The following is a 20,781-nucleotide window of genomic DNA, read 5'->3' as shown; positions in this document are numbered from 1 at the left end:
GCAGGCACTGCCTCTTCTCTCAACAGACTTGTAAGAGGCCGGCCCTGTGAATACCTGGATTTTTGTTTCTACTGCTCACACTACCTCCGGAGGAAGGCTCTCCCCTGCCGTGCTACTAGCATCTTAGATGGAGTAATTCACTGATGCACGGGAACAGATGTTTAGCAGCGTTCTTGATTGAAAGTCACTAGACGCTACTGCTCACAGTTGTAGCAGTGAGAAATGTCCCCGCACGTTGCAAAATGACATCTTCAGGGTTGAAAACCATTGTCCTAGCACACAAACACGGGGTACAAGCCTAGCTTAAATCCCCCCTTTCCCACCGGCCTCTCTGCACAGCCCAGTTCACGGTGGCCCTGTTTCCCCATAATAGGATCTCGTGTTACTGCCTGTCTACCGTCTTGTTTGGTTTTATGACATATCTTGTATTTGTGCTTTCAGAAACGAATTTGAGACGTCATATTTAGTATCTGATTTAATAACTAAGGTTTAATGGTACCTGAGAAGTCGATCTTGCATCTGAGCATGATGCAGCAACCGCTGTCTTGAACTCGGCAGCAACTGCCTATGCAAGGCCTGTCGCCAATCAGCTCTGAATGAGGAGGGGATCACAGGGTTCCACCTCTCCCTGACAGAAGACTGACGACTGAAAAGGTTCTGGAGAGTGGAAGCCACTACTGTCTTCAATTGTGTTCCCAATGGTGACCTCACCAAACTCTGATTGATAGTTCCAAACCTGTGGCTGTTATCATTTCCATCACAGCCCGCACCCATCAGCATTCAGGCAAAATGCTTAGTCACCCCAGGTCCAGGTGTTACCATGGGGGGGCTGGGGGGCGCAAACCACGACGGCGCATGCGCCTTCTGTATTCCCTACATAATCTATGCGCTTGTGCTGAACTACCTTTAAAAGCGAATGTGCCCAACTCTCTCCCTCCCTTTCTCTTCTCTCTCTCTCTCTCTCTCTCTCTCTCTCCCTCTCTCTCTCTTTCTCTCTCTCTCTCCTCTCTCCATGTTTCTTTCAGACCTGCACATTCCCTCCTTTACCTTCTCCACTCTTTATTAATAAAAACTTTTTAAGTGGGTTTTTTGTATGTCTTGCGGTTCGTTCTCACACACGGTAAATAACAATGGCCACGCAGACGGTACCATGTAAACTCAGTGAGTAACAAAACAAAGCAAAAAGTCAATAGTGTGAAAGGGGGACGTGTAGGAAAGCGGGAGCTGACGGGTAGAAGGTGATGGTCGTTAGGATGCATTTTCTACATGTAGAAAAATGTCAATGGCAATTAACAAAAAAGAAAAGATTCAGCATTCTCTGTGTTTGTGTATTATTCCCCTGAGTAGACTAAAAGTCTTGTAACATATCTGCTCACTGGGTTTCTACACCATGGTTCACAGATGGCTGAAATTTAAGAAACCACAATTGTTTAGCTGAGTCAGTATTTTTCACAGAGTCACTACGCTAAATGAATTTCGCAAACATCGGAAACTCTTTCCTTAGATGTCAAATGAGACGCTTTTATTATCCTGAATATGCTTTCTAGTATTTACAGACATCCTTATCTCAGGAAAAAGGTTTCTAGAAAATAGGTTACACGAGACATGATTATGATGGGCGCGTGCTTCCTTGTTATCCCCTTGGCCACCACAAGGGGAGCCACTGCGCCCCATGGCATTCTGCTTCATCTCTGACCCAGGAAGACTTCAGCCAACCACAGGTGCGTCACCCGTGACTATGAGCAAAACACACACACACACACACACACACACACACACACACACACACACAACCCTCCCCCACCCGTAGAAATAAAATTCTTTCTCCGCTTAAATTGTTTCTCTAGAGTACTTGCCTTAGTCACGAGCAACACAAAGGAGGGCAGAGACTACCCTAACTGTAGTGACAAGCACCACCATAACCTCGAACCTCAGCATTCCTGGGGAGTTGTGATATGGCTCCATAGGTTTCTATCCAACAATTCAATTATAGAGATAGTCTTGCTTCCACTTTGCTCATGAAGAAATGAAGGCAAAGAGACCTAGGGCTGCTGTGCCCACGGTCACAGAAAAAGGAGGGTTAAGTACAGGAAAACCGGCAGCCAGCTCCGCACGCACACTACTGATCACTATATTGTATGTCACTCCTCACAATTAGGTAGCCACTGTCTTCAAAAAAGAAAATAATAATAAGTTCGCCAATTTTACCCCAAGTTCAGAATAAATGGTTCCGAAAGTGTTTGGTTGACTCCTTGTACCAGAGAGTATACAGTCACACCTCTGGGAACAAACCCAACCTCAGCTGATCTTGGAAGCCAGCAGGGTCAGGTCTGGTTCATTGTTGGATGGTAGAACTTTTTCAACCAAAGGATGGGAACTGTTTTCTTTGGAACTTGTTTTGGAGTTTAGAATTGATTATCTTATTTCTTGTGTATGAGTGATTCGCTTGCATATGTGTCTGTGCGGCACATGCGTACTTGGTTCCCTTGGAATTCAGAAACGGCCACCACATCCCCTGGACCAGGAGGAATGAACAACTGTCAGCCGCCATGTAGGTGCTGGCAATCAAAGATGGGCCCTCTTCAAGAGCAATGAGTACTCTGTACTGCTAAATCATCCCTCCAGCTCTTTGGGGCTTTTAAACAATTCCTACCTATAATTACCTGCTGGGTGCCAAATATATACAGTCCCTACTTCAACAGTTCTCAGAGATGGTCCCTCAGTCAAAAGTCTACAGAACATGGGCTACAAAAGAGATGAGTTATCTCTGCTACAAAGGCTACGTATTGGATTATGTGGGCAAATATGCAAAAAATTCACCTCCAGACCTAATATATCAGTATCTTTTGGTGGGGTAAGGAGTGCTCCATGGGGATGCTAGTGCAGGAAACCCATGCTAAGGAAAGCCCAGGTAAATGCGTCTGGCATGGCTGCTGGATAATTTAGCACAGATAGGTCCCTTCCCTTGCTTCTGTTGAATCTAACAGCAACCTAACAACTCAATAACCTACACAAATGACCTAACCTGCTTTTTAAAAGAAAACAAGTTTGGCACAAGGGGGCATCTTAACTTGCTCTCTTGTCTGGCCATTGTGGTCTCTGCGTCCTAGGACATGGAGCTAGGTATTTTCTCCTGCTTCTCACGGGGATGTTGAGCCAAGCCTCTCTCCTCCTCAGTACCTGGGGCTGTGGTGACACTCTGATTTGCACAGACCCCGTCCTTCAGACACACATGGTTCTCCCCACACAGTAGCAACCCCAGGAGAGTAGGGCCAGTCACAAAAGGCTCATGGTGCAATGCTCCAGACAGCAAATGTTCAAGCGCAGAAGGAGGTGCCCTCGGATGGTCAGGATTGATAGCGCTCCAACATTTATCTATGTCTCACTATGAGTTTTCATAGGGACATTTGCTAAAGGGTTGCATTTTCTCAATGAGCCAGATCATGTCATTCTGAAGTATAAATATGATGAAAGACAGTGACCAATTTATTTAAAAACTGTTCCCTAGACATTATTAGGTACCTTCCAGAACAGCAATACCGTCTCATTCAGTTGGTAACTAGGAGAACTGACTCTCTCAAATTCCATTTTAAAAGCTTCGGCCAGAGGGACCGCCTGTGTTGACAAAGCTCAATACCACAGAGAACAAAATGATGCAAGCTGCTCTGGCCCACCACAGAGGTAAAGGCACAGGCTGACCTTGGGTTAGGCCCCAATACTGGCCACCAGAGGAGATAAAAGAAATTCTGCTGCATTCCCATAAAATGGACATAATTCAATTGAGCCTTTCAGAATTCCCTACCGTGGTCGTTGTGCACAGTATTTTCTGCTAACGTTTCAATAGTCCTCAATGTAACTATATAACTTACGAAAATGGCTCACATGTTAATTTGTGTGCATAGGCGTTCCTGAAAATTCCATGTTGTAAAAACAAACCAATGGCTTACTAAAAGTAAGTTTTCAAAAATATACATAGCATAACTTAATTTCTACCAAGTGCTAGGTAATATACAAAATAAATATATGTACAAATAAATAAGGGTGAACGTTCACAGAAGAAAAAGTTTGAAGATCCGTTGAATCAAGCAAAACTGACTTAGGTTGCAACATTTCTCAGCGCTTTAATATATCAAGAAGTGTTGACACCCTCTAAGAGGCTGACGCAGGCCCAACCCTCGTCATTCGGTTTTTCACTCAATCATTCTTGGGAAACTCAAGAACTGTGAAACCACATGTTGGCAAACAGCGCTCTGATACCACGATATGTCACCTGCCCAAAATTCCAGCAGATAAGTATCCTAGGCCTTGCCACAGGAGAGGAGTTGGCACCTGGCAGAGTGGAGGACTCTCAGCCAAGGCAGCGCTCGCAGCTTCTTCCAAAAAGGTGGGGAGGTCTCCTTGGGACAGAAACACAATTCTGCTCATGCTGACTGCAATTAATCATCTAAGATTATTAGCTCCGCTCTGAGTATGGAAGGTGGAGTGTAATTCTCAAGGTTAGAATCACTAATATAAAAGGGTTTTCTTTTCTATTTAAACAAAAAAAAAATCTCCTTTAAACAGTTGACCATTATACTCATGAAGTTTTAAAAACAAAAACAAAATTCCTCCCCCCAAACAAAATAAACCCAAACCTTTCTCCCAATCGTTGGACAAATTTTTGGAAAACCATTTTAATCTCTGAGCTGTTTGTTATTCTGAGCATCTAGCTCAGGAGTCCTGTGAGCCAGGTACAAACTCAGGATGGTGGCTCTCCGGGGACAAACCTATTGGCTCACTCAAGATTGGCGAACAATGGCAAGCTGCTTGCTACCCGCCTGGGTGTTAGCATTTGACTGTGCGGTGTTTTAAGCGCCGAGCCCCGCTCCTCCCCCGAACAGAGGACCCCCTTCCCACCCGGGCAGACCCACGCAGCCTGTCACATACTGCAGAGGGCCTCGTCACTCCAGTCACCACAGTCGTTGAAGCCATTACATCGCAGCTTCTCCGGGATGCAGAGCCCGCTGGTGCACTGGAAGCTCTCGCCCCCTCCACAGAGCGCTGGAAGAGAAAGTGGGGCAGGGAGATCAGACTGTATTCCTTTTTGCTTTTAAACTTAGGAAAGAGAAACAAAAAAAAAAAAAATAGAAAAAAAAAGAAAACCTTCCTTTGTGATTTGATAGATTTGCGTCCCTTCGCTGTCATTTGTCATCAATTTTCCTTTGGATTTTGGAACACTTATGATAGAATTACCTGGAAGTAACCCAAGCAGTGCTTGCTGGAGATAGCCAGGGTACAATTTACCAGCGGGCCTGCACAAGAACTTTATGTATTCGGGGAACAATAGAGTGTGCAGCCCCCAACAACTGCACGATTTATGTGGCGAAAATGCCGAATGGGAATATTTTTTTTTTCTTAACAATTGCGAACAATGTGAAAGTGGAGTGTTATTAACCGAACAAACAATTCCCTCTTAGAATGCTGCTGTGTGCAGAACAGAGACGGCGTCAATAAAAATAGAGTGAGACAATTGATGTGCCCTGGGTTATGGGCACAGAGACCCCATGCCCTGTATTTGAAATACATTTGCCTTAATAAGAAGACCAGTTAAAGCATGGGCGTTTGTCTGGGCACAAGGATTGTGACATAACATATACTATTTTCCTTCTTTTTCTCCCCAACAGTGAACAATTACATTCAGTCATTTCCTTTCTTTTTTCTTTTTTTTGCTCTTATTATTATGATATTTGTGTTTTTTTCTTCTTTAAAGTTGAAAACTATTTGATTACTTGAAAATTACAATATACAACAAATTTCAGATAGGAAGGCAGAAGTACTATCAAGGAAGGTCATTAATGAATAGGTAAGTCAGTTCAACAAAGCAGATACAAACAACTTCTATGTGTGCTTCTGTGCACGGGGTACCCTTTAAACTGTAGAACTGAAGAATAACAATCTTACTTCTTAAACTGAGTGCAAAGGAAGTCAGTATTAACATAGACAAATTTTACTTTAAGACTCTTCATCCTATTCTTGCTTATGACTAAGAAACCATAGACAGAACTCTATAATTGGAAGGGACTGCCTAAATAATCTGCTAAGAATATTGTGATTATCACTGAAAATGCACAGGACGGAAAATACTCAGCATCCTGGGGGGAAAAGTTCAAGATACTTCAAATGGAAAAAAAAACCCTATTGATTAATTTATAATCATATTACAAATTATACTATAATTTGTCACAGAGCAAGACCAACTACTGTAATTAATTATCTCTAGCAAGAAGCCTAGGGGACATTTTTTTGTTGCCTCATTTTATTCTGAATTTTACAAATATAGCGATTGCGTATATTTCTCTAGTCAGAGAAGGTGCTAGATTTGGGGGGAGGGAAAGCAACGGTCAGAAGAATAGAAAATAAAATCAACACTGCCTCCCTTGCTAAAGCTCCGGTGCATCTTAGTCACAGGCACGGGTGCCTGGCCATGGCCTTCTGAACGGTGTATTCCTTGATTCTGTGACCCTTGTGCACATAAGAAGGGAAATCACGAACCTGAGAACTCTTTGATTTAGACATAGAAATGCAGAAAAGCACAGAGCAAGGGTTTCAGGTGAGGAGTCCCATCTATCACAGGTCTCACTTGCTCGGGGCTGGCACTCAGGTGCTAAATTAGTATTTGATAGGGAAAGCCATATAAATCTCCAATGGGGCCATATATCATCACAGAGCCTAAAAGGATTAAATAATGCTATATCCATAGATTCCCCCCCCCCCAAAAAAAAGCTCTCAGGAAAATCAATGTTTTGATTTGCTGAAAACAAATTCCTAGCTGATTTGAAAATCTTGTAGTATCAAAAATATGATTTTCATTGGATCTTATCATTTCAGAATCAATCAAATTAATCACCTCTATGGATCTCAACTGCTGAAATACTCAACATGTCTAATGTGTGCAGTGTTGGAGAATTTTAGCACATGCCTGAATACCTATAACCACAGTACAGACTCCTAATGCACACAGACAACCAGACAGAAGATGGAACACTACACTAGGAGCTCACTAGCTGGGCTGTGCAGTGCCCTCCCCTGGAACTATGAGCGTGGTTCTCTACCGCACAGACCATGAGGTAGAAGAGGCCATGTCTGCTTTTCAGCGGCTGCCTCAGTGGCGTTCCCCACTTATGGTTCTGATGAGTCCTCAGGAAATACAGGTGAAAGGTCAACATGAATTAGTTCCGACATCTAGAGTGCATCTCAAGACTTCATGTAAATATGACTTTAATGAAGCCATTTCTTGTATGTGGTCATCTCAAATCCAGATCAAATTTAAACCCCTGCACTGTGTGGGCTGCCTCACCATTGGCCTCTCTTGTCCTGGCTTACTCAGCAGAAGGTGGCTTCTGCACGGTGCCACATTAGGAGGGGGTGGGGAAATCTCTCTGGGCTTAAGATGTGGAAAACTGTATCCTTATTCTTTCTTTGAAAAACTGTACTTAAGTCAATCTCAAAAAAGACAAAGAGTACACATTTTCTCTCATTTGTGTTTTATACCATCTATATTAATATATACAGTAATGTGTGTCTACCTGGTGGGAGAGTAAAGGTAAAATTGTCTAGGGAGCAAAGGTGACGAACGGGATGGGGAGGGCGGAGAAGATGGCAGGAGAAAGCAGGAGGGAATTTGCACAAAGCACATGTATACCTGTATCGGCATGTCCTTATGAAATACAATATCGTGGACAGTGGACACGCAGAGATAATAAAGATGTTCAAAGTCCTGCTCCTGCCATCAGTACCATTTTTTAAAACTTAAAGTATTAAGAATCTTTTCTGTTTGATCCTTGTATGCAGAATTTGCAATTTTCTTATGTAAGCTTTTGAGTTTACCAAAGGCTATAAACATTGAAATCTTGAAATTCGAGGCAGGCATTCTTGCTCTGACACTGTTGAGGGCAATGGTACTTTACAGACAGAACAGCCAGAGCACTGAGAGGGTAAGACAGTGACAATCAGCCTGGAATCTCGATGCACAGACTGCCGTCCAATCCTCCATTGCCCCGTTCTGCTCTCTCCCATTCCAGGGCACTGGACCTAAGCCAAAGTTCAAACTGCCTTTATTTTTCTCTGTAAACAAAAGACAGATGTCTGATGGCCAGGTGATCGGATCCAGATGAGATAGCAATCCACATCAGCACTATTTCGTTGGAAGACAACCGAAGGGAGAACTTATTGAGTTTCTGAGGAGTTTTTGCCATCATCTTCTACCAATCATCCTCCCACAGCTTTTGAGTTATCACTTGGATGATAAAGACAAAACCCCAGGGGAAGCCATGCTGGGCCATCTTGACACCACATACAGCTTCCTCTGCAATTCTACAAGGAATGTGCCGGCCTTAAAATCAAGAGCAGATAGATAAATGGAAGATTCAGGCATTTACAGAGTGCCTCCCCAATTTAGTCCTTATAGACCCTGCAGTGAAGAAAGCAAAGGCCCCACCTTAGTCAAGTATGTGAGCAACTGATCGTCTATTGAAACTGTTTCACGAGTGCTGAATTCCTTCTATACTTGAGGCAATTAATACTACCACAAGAACAGCAGTGTTCAGCTATGTTCCCTGAGATGCTCAATGTAGGGTGAAGTGGATTATGAACCACCTGCGCTTTTGGCTGCCAAGGCCTCGGGAGAGTGTGCCCCCATCTGAACAGCTGACCCTTCTCAATATTCTAGTGTGTGATAACAAATTTCTGAAATAACAGCTCACAACCTGAAATGGCCTTCAAAATTTCTTCAACTGCTCCCAGCTTTCTTTGCTTCTCTCTCTGTTCCAGGGCAGAACGTATCGTATCTCTGCAATGCCCTCTCACTTCAGTGGTCAACTTGGAGTCTCAGAAATACCCCACCAGCTCTTGATGAGGGGAGCCCCAGCAGCCCTGCCTTTGAGCTTCCTTAAAGCCTGAAGCTCAGCTTCAATTCCACCTCTAGAGGGAAAGCTAAGCGGGAACAGCACCCTCCAGCGGCTCTACCTAGAGTTGGAGCCTGTCAGGGCTGCAGTCCACACATGGCTGGAAGCGCTTGCTGTAACCCTCTCCCACTCTCTCCTTCCAGAGGCTACTTGAGTCCTTGAAGTAGAGCGAGTACAATCTCCAGTCACTGCCAGGGAGAGTGCAGTGTCTTTATGAATAAGAGACAAGCCTCAGCTTGGGGAAGAAAACAGAAAGGAGGAGAAAGTCCAAGGGTCTGATCAAATTACCAAACTACTCGGCCTCTGCCTACCAAGGAGGAGGGTGAGTCATAATAAGGGAGCCTTCCATTTGGTGAAGGTTAAAACGTTACAGGTAGAAATGGGAGTCAGAAGGCTCTGGGTATGGAAGGAGTGAGAGTCCCCAAAAGGAAAGGAGGACACCGCAGTCTGGATGTTTCCGAGAAAGAGACCTTGCACAGCTGAGCGAGTCCCGTCTTTGGACGGAGACTAACTCCAACTCTGCAATGCAGAGGCTAGTGGAGACCCTGAGGAGAGTTTCAGTGAAGTACTGGGGCAAAAGCCTGAAAGGGGTGTGTCGGCAGGAGAAGGAGCAGGTGGCGAGCATCTGAGAAAGAACAACTTTGCTGCAGAAGAAAGCAAGTAAATGTTACGGTCGATGTACACAAAAGCAGGGTTTTAAGACGAAGACTGTAATGCCTTTGAATGGGTGTGTTCTGTAGGAGAAGCAGGAAAGACACTAAATATTGCCCAAGGACCAAGTAAATAATGACCCCTCACTGAAATAGACACGAGGAATGCATATATAATCTTACACAGAGACTGCATCTTTCTATCCCTCTAACTCATTACAAAAATGAGGATTCCTCAGCTATGACTATCTACTAAGCTAAGAAATCCTTCTCATTTTCTTCTTATACATCACTTTTTTTCTTTTTGATTAAATTTTGTTTTGTTTTGTTTCAGGAGTTGAGACCCAGCATAGAGCCCAGGTTGGCTGAGGGTTCCTGATCTTACTGGCCCTGCCTGGAATGTAGTTGAGTTTACATGGTTGCAGCAGCATCCTTTGACCCAAAGCTCTCTGTCCATCACTTCCACTAGTGCCCACATCCAGGACCATCAATCACAGACAGCTGAAAGTCAAGCTAGCCCAGAAAGCTACAAAAAAAAAAAAAAAAAAAAGCATTTGTTACAACTCACACAATTTACATTACAAAGTTGTCACTGGCTCCTTTCTAGAATGTAACATTCTTGAGAGAGACAGATTCCTTAGTTTTCTTAGGGCTGTGTCCCTCGGATGAAACTGCCACATGATAGGAAGAAATTAGATTATTTATAAAGTAATAAATGAAGCCTGGGAACATGAGGTGCCTAAAGTAGAACTAAATGATGGTTCGGGTGTTGCAGTCCTCCATATTCGAGGCTAGTGAATATCTTATGTTCTTTTCACTGATAGATTAACAAATGAACAAAATATCAAAATTCCTCTAAGTGTCAGTGGGATATTTGTCGAGCCTGCAGACAAGGCCTGCTTCTAGTACCATTTTCTCTAATAACAGAAAGGGAAAGCATATTCTACCCAAAATAACTGTCTCCTCTGGCCTGTGTCTGATGCTCCAGCCCCTCAGCTACAGGAACTTTACCCATTCCTTGGGTTAGAATGGCATATGTCTGAAAATGTCTGTGATACACAGGAAAGGGACAGTGGAGGGTTGTGTCACACAGACACAGGCAAGTCTCCTCTGAGAAAGGCTTTTGCTGCCCCAAACAGCAATTAAAACTCCTTCCTGAAGATTGTAAGTGTTCAATTCAAATCTGCAAGAACACAGTTCATATTTTATTATTAATAGCTATAATTTCTATTATAGGCCTTCATCTTTTCATTATATTTATTATTCATTATACTTGAATTTGAGAAGAAGGGATGTGTAAACTTTTATGAGACAGAAGATTCAGGAAAGGACTGGACCATCCCTCTTACTTTCCGTGCTTCTGGAAGGAGGACGTGGACTGATGCCTGGAACCATAAGTTCTCAGAGTGGCGCCCAGTGACTTGAAGGAGCAGTGGAGGTATAGGTTTAACTCTCTCACCCATGGATGTGAGAAATGCCATATCTGCACCAGCAAGGTGGCTTAGCAGGTAAGGGCGCTCGCTGCCCAGCCTGACAACTGAGTTTATTCCTGGAACCCACATGGTGGAAGAAGAGAACCAGCTCCTACAATGTGTTCCTAGACCTTTCCCACAGCTGCACTGATATGCATCCTTAAATAAGCACATGTAAAAACAAAACAGTTTAAATAAGGGAATGCCACAACAGCTTCTTCTCCAGAATCGCATTGCGGCATGCTGCACTCTAAACGGCAGTGAGAAATATCCAGCCGTGCTGACCGAGCCCACGCGCTCTCCACATCTCTCTCTCCCACCTGCCAGCTGCATCTCCCTTTCCTACGGATGCAAAGGTGAGAACACACATCATTGTGAGTTCTCAGTGAATAGTTTCATGATATAGATTTCCTTCTTCCTCAAAGAACAAAACTCCCAATTAGGAAACTTCTGACTTACACAGCAGAGCATTCTTCAAAAGTATCACATGATAGGTGACCAATGACAGCTTCATTTAGATAGCTCTTAACCTAGATATTCTAGAAAGAGAAGTGTCACGGTGGCTTCTTTCATGGTCCATGGTGTGCCCCCCACCCAACACTGCAAACACTATGTGAAACCAAGCCTTTCAGCCACAGTATACACGGCTCTTAAATTTAATACTCATAGGTGCTTTTTATGCATCTTTTACTTAGTAAGAAACTGCCTCTGTCAAGCAAAAGATCAAATAAAAGCCAAAACAACTCCCCAAATTAAATGTCTTCATGCCTGAGTTACTCCTGGACTTAACCCACCCCACCCCCACCCCTTTTATGAAATCAAGCTATGCTTTGGGTCTGTGGGGACTTTCCCATATGGCTCTCAGCTCTAATTCCTAAAAATAAAAGCTAAGCATAGGTAGAGCCTGTCTGACAGCATGATGGAAGATCTATCACTCTACAGAGACATTCGTCATCATAAAGTTATCTAAAAGTGATCGGGAGCAAATAAAATCTTCATGTGTCACTGGAAAGAGAATGTGAGTGGAATTTCGAAAGCAGCCCCATGCCACCACTCAGTTGTAGCATAAATATTTTAGGTTACCATTTGATACGATAAGTAATAATGCATTAATAGTGTGTGTCTTGATGGCTCAGTAAGATGATGCCACCATTCAGCTGGGTGACCAGAGACTGACAGAAACAGAGGCCAGACAGAGGTACAAGGATGCATAGTACAAAGAAATCTGTGTTCAATTCAAAAGTAAAGAGAAGGAAGTAGCAATGGTGGGAGGAATGGGGAGAGGAACAAGGGACAGAAGAAAAGAGGGAGGCAAAAAAGGATCAAGGAATCTTCCAGACCGGGATTATATTACAAAGATGACACTTTAGTGTACTCCGCAAATATTAATCCTCAAATAGGACTCTGAGCCACATTTTTTTCAAAACTCACTGGCAAATAAGACATAATGCAATGTTACGTAAAGGTTCTAAAAAACACAGAAATGCAAAACTATCTATTTATACTTTAACTGCTCAATAAGCCAGGCAGGTATTTCTAAATTCCAAGATAATGACTTATTTAGTTTTGAGAGATTAAAAACTTTTATCCACCCACTTTTGGAATTTGCTTTAGAAAATAAATACTGAACTTCTAAAAGAGAAATAAGGTTTTCCAGACCATTGACATAGTTTTGAGATTTTTCTCGAGACATAAGGCCTTCTCCAGTGAAATCCTCAACCTCACTGTGATGGCGAAGCCATTGTAGTGTGACGGCATGCAAACTACCTTTGGCAAGATCCAGATAAAAAGGCAGCAGTTTTCTAGAGGCCAGCGAATACACACGAAGGTGGACAGAATAAAGGAAATATGCAGGATGTGGAGAGAATGCTCAGTCTCACACTCGCACATGGGCCTAGACTGAGACACGAAACAGGGCAGTTGTACAAAGAGCCTGCTGGCTGCTTCCCACGAGAGGTGGAGCAGAACATGACCCTTACCCAGAACGATGCTTTTGGACTTCCAAGCCTTCAGAATGATGGACCAAAACAAACGTCTTACAAAGGATCCAGTCTTAGGGATTTTGTTATAGCAGTAAAAGGTGAACTGAGATGATACACAATAGCATGTGGGAGGGCTGGGTCTTAGAAACTGGACAGGTTTCATTTGATGCATCAAGACCCTATAGGTTTCACCATAACCACATTGAAGATTTAATAACTATTCTTTCTAGTTCTTTTTATGTACTAACCACTTAAAAATTAAAAAAATGCTTATGATTCTATAATATTATGTTGTTCAATAAGCAAGAATAGAACAAGCATGCATTTATATTATTTTTGTGAATTTTGAAAACTGCCTTTTAAAGACGGACCACATGTGTATAAATTCCCTATGAATCCTGTGAACATACTTTTTTCTGATCACTTCCTGTTGTTATAATGTAGTCTATTCCAGAGACATATCACCCTTCAAACGGCCAGGGCACAGGGACCTCATCAACCCTCCAGATGTGAAGACAGCCAGGGGCTGGAAGACAGATTCTGCAGCTCTGTGTCAGAGTTCAGCCTGGGGTCTTCTGTCATCCTCATCCCTGTCACTAACCACACCACTGCCTCATTCCATGGAGCAACCCACAGTGACAGCACACAGTGGCTGAATCAAGGAAGAGTTGGGAAAGCCTGGCTATTTCAAGCAGTTTGACTGATTCTGTGTAAGCCACCTCTCAAAGTCAAGTGACTCCACTCCTGAACACCTTCATATTTAAAAGAATAAAAAGTTGATGATGAAAAAAGTATTTCCCAAAACTCCCTAATACCCAGCTTGAATATTGTGTCGGGGGGGGGGGGGGAGGGCGGCATGTAAGTTCAGACCAAAAATAAACTATTTGCAATGCTTTTGACATATTAAAAAAGTGATCTTGGAGAAGAAGTACAGCTGTGTATTTAAATGAAAGTATCTGTATTGCTTTTAGAAAACTGTTTTACACGTCTGAGCTTTTGGTTTGGTTTGGTTTGTTTTAGCTGAATTCCACCTATTTGACATTGTCTTGAATGATGTGATCTATATTGGTAACAATGGTACCTGCTGCAGAATGGGCAAAATCCAGTGTGCTGTTCACTGAGACCAGGAAGTATGTGATTCTCTCCTGAATGAGCCAGGCATGCTAGATGCTTAAAGGGTTGATCTGCACACAACCAAAACTCCTGGCTCCAACTCCTGGAGACATCACCGCCTACCTACACAGAAAAGGTAAGGGCAGATGGGTTCTTTGGAATAACCTAGCTACAATTACTTCTAAAACTGTGTCTCTGAAATGAACATACACAAGAACCAATACAGCAACATCTAAAAAGGATTTGCTAATGATTTATTGGCTCATAGGCAGAGAAGGAAGTCAATTGCTTTAGAAAAAAACAGATCAGTGCAGCCAAATCCTTTGCCCTGTAAAATGATTTACATAAAAGAGGAAGAGGGAGGGGCCTGCATCCTTTTTCCTGGTCTCCTCTGTTTCTGCTACTGTTTGCTAGGCCTCTGACACAGCAACAGAGACCCACACCTAGCATCCCTAGTTATGAAAGTCTATAACAAAGCCACACAGACCAAATATAACGGGGAAAAATGAACCTTCCTTGAAGGAAACACAAGTACAATTCAATTAACTTGCATTCAGGAGTCACTACCACCAATCGAATACATTGGAAGACAAAGGACTCAGCACCCAAGGAGTAGAATAAATCTATCTTCCCACATCTTCTCCGGGCTCCTATTTTCTTTTGTATCAATAAAGAAATATTATATCCAAAAAAAAGAAAAGAAATATTATATCCAGTCCAGTCCGCGGTGGGCAGTACGCACTGAACCAGTCAGAGGAACGGGATAAGCAGAGGGAACAAGAGGTGGGAGTTTAGGGAAGGAAGAAGACTCAAGAAAGACACATGGGATTGGAAATCACCTGCCAATCATCCCTGAGAGGAGGAAAGACTCTGGACAGCCAAAAGCTGCTTCCCTGGCTGCCGACTGCATTTGGTAAGTATCTCCTCTGCCAGCACTGCCAGTCCCAAGTGACCTGCTTAGTTCCAAGACCTTTAGGACCAGGGTCCTGGTCAAAGTCAGGTGACATGGGGGTAGTGAGTGCAACAATGGGAATCACTTTGCTTAGAAAGGGTAATTTTGCCCATATTTGTAACATTAAGTTAGGGGTGTCACCCCAGCCCCTGGCAGTCATCCATGGAGCACCAATGGAGCAAAAAGCTCCATCTCAGGCCCCTCCCCCTGGGAGTTGCCTTGACCAGGACTCCAACTCCCAGCCTGCCAAGCGCTGACCCCTTCCCCCAGGGAGACAGGTTTTTAGGTTCACTGCTGGGGGTTAGGTGGGGGACCACACAACACATGGTCTCCCCGCCATGCATTTTATTTATTAAACGCGGCGTTTTAATTTGGTCTAATCTGGTCTACTTGGAGTTATTTGTGTCAGCGGAGCGGCTTTTCTTAAGATTAAACCAAACAATTTTCCCAAAGGAAACATACAGTTTCCAAGCCATAGTGCAAGATAGGGGTTGCATGGGCCCCGGGGGCAGGGGTCACATGGGGAAGAAGTTATCTGAAAGCCTCATCTTGAAAGAGAGGATCTGGAGTCTCAATGAATCTCCACAGGGATCCAGCTTTTCCAGAGGGTGCCTACAGCTTGGTTTGTAGCTGTGTGTCTGAAACCCCAAAACCCTGCCTCGGCCAGGACTGACTTTAGAGGGGCGTCCTGCACAACTCATGAGCATACCCATGCCTTCTGTAGGCTTTTCTTTACTGATTTATCAGGACTTTTCATATTGCCATAATTTGCCACTGTCAATCATTTGTTTACCTTTTAAATTTATGGACTCTTTAACTATAAAAATGTTTAATGGACAACATGTGAAGTAAAATATGCCACCTTTGTGAGTTATGTCTCCATAAGTCACAGCACAATGAGGGTAGTGCCTTTCGTCTCCTGCTGTTCCAGCTGCAGCTACAGGAACTAGGAGAGAGCTGGATGCACCTCATGAACTATAGAAATTTGGCATCCAACACGGAGCCTTTCAGAGCAAACAGAAATACCCTGGCTAAAATTCAGGGCCATATTCTGGCCAAAGTACACAAAATATAGTCCACAGGGATAAAGAAATCAGAACACATTCCCTGCCTGTCAAAACTGGATTTGACAAGGCCATGGGAGAAATCCACAGAATGACTGGCTAATTGATTTTTCTTAGAGTAGTTAACCTTCCCATACCACTAACACAGCCCAAACACAAACTAAGTGGACCAACCTGGATTTCAAGGAATAGAAGCCAATATCTCTGATGCAGAATACCATTCAGATTGAGACTTCAGGAAAAGATCAAAGGCGATTGATTAGCAGGAGCCACCTCATAACTCAGGATGAGCCCAGAGGACGAGCACACCCTTAGCTGTGGAGGACACACCCAGAAGGTACCCCAGGGTGTGATGGAATTCCAAAATAATTGCATCGTGTTTTCAATGTTCATTTTTAATAAACATTGCATTTTATATAACAACACAGAAATATGAGTTGTGGAGCCCCCACGACTGTAGAACGTTAATTTATGTTTTGTGTGTTTATATTTCAGAGCTAACATTTGTCATAATAAGAAATAACCTCAGGAACCAGGGTTTTTTTTTTTCTCAGACAATTTTGTTTCAAGTGGCTTTCTGTATATTTTTGCCATTGTAACTCATATACAATGTGACTTTGGTGGAGTGTAAATGGAGTTTTCCGTGGGGGCTCTCATTAGAGGATAATCTCATTATGGATCCCTGTTAGACTTTCTCACCATGTCATCCCAATAGAAACGAAACTCTTCACAGCTGCTGTAGGAAAGTTCTGGAATCACCGGTATCATACACTTGAAACTGCTGTACTCTAAGAACTTTAAAGAAATCCATCAACTTCTCTCAGCAGCCTCACTCCAAAAGGAAAAGTTGACAGCCAACAGTTTGCAATCAGACAAGACAGAGGACTAAATGCCTCAGAAAATTTGGTTTGATTCCGAGGACTCCTGGGAGGTTTCCCTTCTAAAACATTTCCCAGAGGAAAATTCTCACGTTGGATTCTATTTAGTTCAGAGAAGCCCAAGGTCCTCAATTAAAAGACAGTTCCTGAGGATTCTCTATTCAGTTGCTCATCCAGGGTTTCTAAGGACTTTGCAAACGGTGTAGCCTAGAATATAGCAAAAACTGTCTTGGAAAGCAGCAACCGTCATCCATATAACTGGCTGTGATCATGGGTTCCGTGTCTGTGGATTTGCCTATCTATGGATCAGACATGTAGTTAGGTCTGTGATGGCTGTATCAGAATGAGAGACACAGACCGACAGATGCAAGCACACATGCACGATGCACGCACAACACATGTAATCCGTCATCATTACTCACTGAACCATGTGCTAGAAGGATGAACTGTACAACATTTTACACCGTATTGGCGATTACACATGGACTAGAGATGATATGAAGCTACAGAAAGACTACACCTCGGGTATATGAAAATATTACACTCTATTCTGTAAGGCATGAGCATCCAGAGACTTAGGTATATGGATGGGGGGGTTTCCAAAACCAATCACTCACAAACACTGAGGGACCACTAAATAGTTCTTTTTACTTCTTTTTTAAAAAGACTTAAGAAAAAGTGACATCTAAGGACTAGAGACAAGACATGAGCCTAATAGGCCGAAAGGCCTAGATAACTATGCTGGCTCGTTTCATGTCAACTTGACACAAGCTGGAGTTATCTGAAAGAATGAAACCCCAACTGAGAAAATGCCTCCATAAGATTCAGCTGTATGGCATTTTCTTAATTAGTGATTGATGGGGGAAGGTCCAGCCCATTGTGGGTGGGACTATCCCTGGGCTGGTGGTCCTGGGTGCTATCTGAAAGCAGACTGAGCAAGCCAGAATGAATAAGCCAGTAATCAGTATTCCTCCATGGTTTCCAGGTCAGCTCCTTGAATTACTATACTGACTTCCTTTGATGACGAATAGTGATGTGGAAGTGTAAGCCAAATAAAAATGTCCCTTCTCAAATTGGTCATGGCCAGGTGGTGGTGGTGCACGCCTTTAATCCCAGCACTTGGGAGGCAGAGGCAGGCGGATCTCTGTGTGTTCGTGGCCAGCTTAGTCTACAGAGCGAGTGCCAGGACAGGCTCTAAAGCTACAGAGAAACCCTGTCTTGAAAAACAAAAACAACAACAACAACAACAATTGGTCACGGTACTTCATCACAGCAAGAGTAACCCTAACTAGGACAAAACCCAAAGCTCAATGGAGGCCGAAGAAGGAAAGGCAGGAAATTACAAAAGTTATGAGAGCATTAAGAGTGGAGGGGCCTGAACTGGCCTTCACCTGTAATCAGATTGGTGACTACCCTAGTTGTCATCATAGACCCTTCATCTAGTAACAAATGTAGAGATCCATAGCCAAGCACTGGGCCGAGCTCTGGGAGTCCAGATGAAGAGAGGGAGGAGGGTTTATATGAGCAAGTGGAGTGGTCAAGATGATGATGGGGAAACCCGCAGAGACAGCTGACCTGAGCTACTGGGAGCTCACTGACTCTGGACCGACAGCTAGGGAACCTGCATGGTACTGCAGACCCTCTGCATCTGGTGACAGTTATGTAGCTTGGTCTTTTGTGGGACCCCTAGCAGTGGCACCAGGACCTGTCCCTGACTCATGACCTGGCTTTGGAGCCTATTCCCTATGGTGGGAGGCCTTGGCCAGCCTTGATAAAAGGGGGAGGAGCTTGGTCCTGCCTCAACTGGATATGCCATGCTTTGTTGACTCCCATGGGAGGCCTGAATGGAGGTGAAGATGGAGAGGGAGGAAGGGAGGTGAGGGGAAGGAGAGGAGGGAGGGGAAACTATGGTTGGTATAATTAATTAATTAAAAAAAGAGTGGAGGGCCATCCTTTGTCACACTAAGCATCCCAGATGGAGAAATCCAGGAACTGTTTCATGTTTCATTTTTTAATTATGTGTATATGTGAGAAGGGTGGGGTACATGTGAATACAATTCCTTTTGATCAAAAAGAGGATGCCGTACATATCCTCTGGAGCTGGAGTTCCAGGCCCATGTGAGCAGCTGACACGGGTGCTAGGAACCAAACCCAGATCCTCTGCAGGAGTGTGTGCTCAGAAGGGCTGAACCATTTCTCCTGACTCTATCCACGGTGTTTGTTTGTTTCTAGATAATGCTTATAAAAACTTTCCTAGGTACAGGTTATGTCCTAAAGGCTTTGCCTTCGTTTTCCTTTAGAATGCAGACAGCTCTAACATGAAGACCTCAATTATCAGAGGAGAAACTGAGGCTTTGTAAAGTGACAAGCTCTCCCCATAAAGGGCTGAAGGGCAACAGAGCTACATAGAGGATCCAAGCAGATAGATTGCCAAGCCCTGGCAGCCGTTACTACAAACACTCAAGGGCCTGCACAACTGCCAATTCTGTCACAACCTGGGTGAGGGCAACAGACCTTGTTCTCTAAGCCTTACCATTTGCCTCCTTTGTCACGGTCAAAGCTGACAATGTGCAGGTCTTTGACCTGAGTCTGTCCCCAATCTACTGACCCTTCCATGTCCCTCTCCACTTCTCAGAAGCCTGTTATATTATTCCAAGGTCTCCGAGGAAACCCAGGAGACTCACCCTGTATTGAGAACAGGAGAGCAGTTCTCTGTCTGTCTCCAGATTGGATTCCCTAGGACCAGATAACCAACATATCCAGGGATTAGCAAAGAGAGGGCATGAGGCATCATTCTGCCTACCGCAGATGTCTGGTTGTCTCATCATGTTCCTTCTACATGCAAAGGCCCTCCTTTCCATGGCTGATTCAGACAAGTGGGCCTCTGTCCTCCTGGCTGATGTGCCCTCCGTCCTTCTTCCCATGGCCTGTATCAAAAATGTACTCTAGTCACAGCCCTTGGTTCAGTTTGAGTTAACACTATCCTGTTTGCTTGCTTGCTTGATTGATTGATTGATTCAGACAGGTCTGGAAGATTGTCTTGCTTTGTCGCCAGATTGGTTTTGAAACTCCGTAGCCTGGTCGGACCTTTTTCCCTAGCCTCCTATGTTCTGAGTATCTGTATTCCAGACATGTGCCTACAGACAGGAGCCCAGGTAGGCCATTTCTTAGACATTCAAGACAACTAGGGGTAGATTTGCTCAATTCCTGCCCCATAAAAGTGTTCAAAAGACTCGAAACTGATCCTTTGAAGGAATCCGGTCACATCTTGGAGCCAAGAGACATGTGTGTCTTTCAGGTTTGTGTGCTTTCGGCTTTCCTGCTAAATTGGCACTGACTTCCTTCTCTTTTTCCATTGCTACCGACAACCCCGACCCCACAGAAACTTCAAAAAGCCATGCAACTAATGGGGAAAGAGAGGTGTAGGATCTCATGCACAAAGGACACAGAAAAGGCAAGTGAAGAGGTAAACGTGGAAAGACAATGACTATAGGACTGGAAGGACGGGACAGTGGCCAGGTCTTTACCCGGCAGGCCCAGCGCTCTAGATTCAGCCTTCAGCACCATAAGAAATGAGAAAATGATAAGCAAACACAAGAACCTGAATCCATAGACGGGTGCTTTCTGTGCCCAGTTACCAAACTGGGATGGTCTGATAGACTAAGAAGGGGTCCTTGCACAAGGTTTTTTTTTTTAATGGAGCTTTAAGAAAATTATAAGTATCAACC

General features: G+C 43.8%; 1 protein-coding gene across 2 annotated transcripts in view; it reads right to left on the bottom strand.

Moving 5' to 3' along the window:
• The window catches only part of Corin (corin, serine peptidase), a 193,529-nt gene that overhangs the window by 65,784 nt on the left and 106,964 nt on the right, over positions 1-20,781 (bottom strand). For both annotated transcript variants that reach the window (XM_041671466.1, XM_041671465.1), the window contains exon 6: positions 4,927-5,040. In XM_041671466.1, the coding sequence (XP_041527400.1) occupies positions 4,927-5,040 (114 nt within the window). The remainder of the gene's footprint in view (positions 1-4,926; positions 5,041-20,781) is intronic.

The sequence above is a fragment of the Microtus oregoni genome, unplaced genomic scaffold, assembly GCF_018167655.1.
Source record: "Microtus oregoni isolate MIOR12 unplaced genomic scaffold, Mior012 000021F_ref0000039, whole genome shotgun sequence".
Classification (NCBI taxonomy): domain Eukaryota; kingdom Metazoa; phylum Chordata; class Mammalia; order Rodentia; family Cricetidae; genus Microtus; species Microtus oregoni.
The sequence above is the reverse complement of the archived record's forward strand: the minus strand, read 5'-3'. Positions and strand labels throughout refer to the sequence as shown.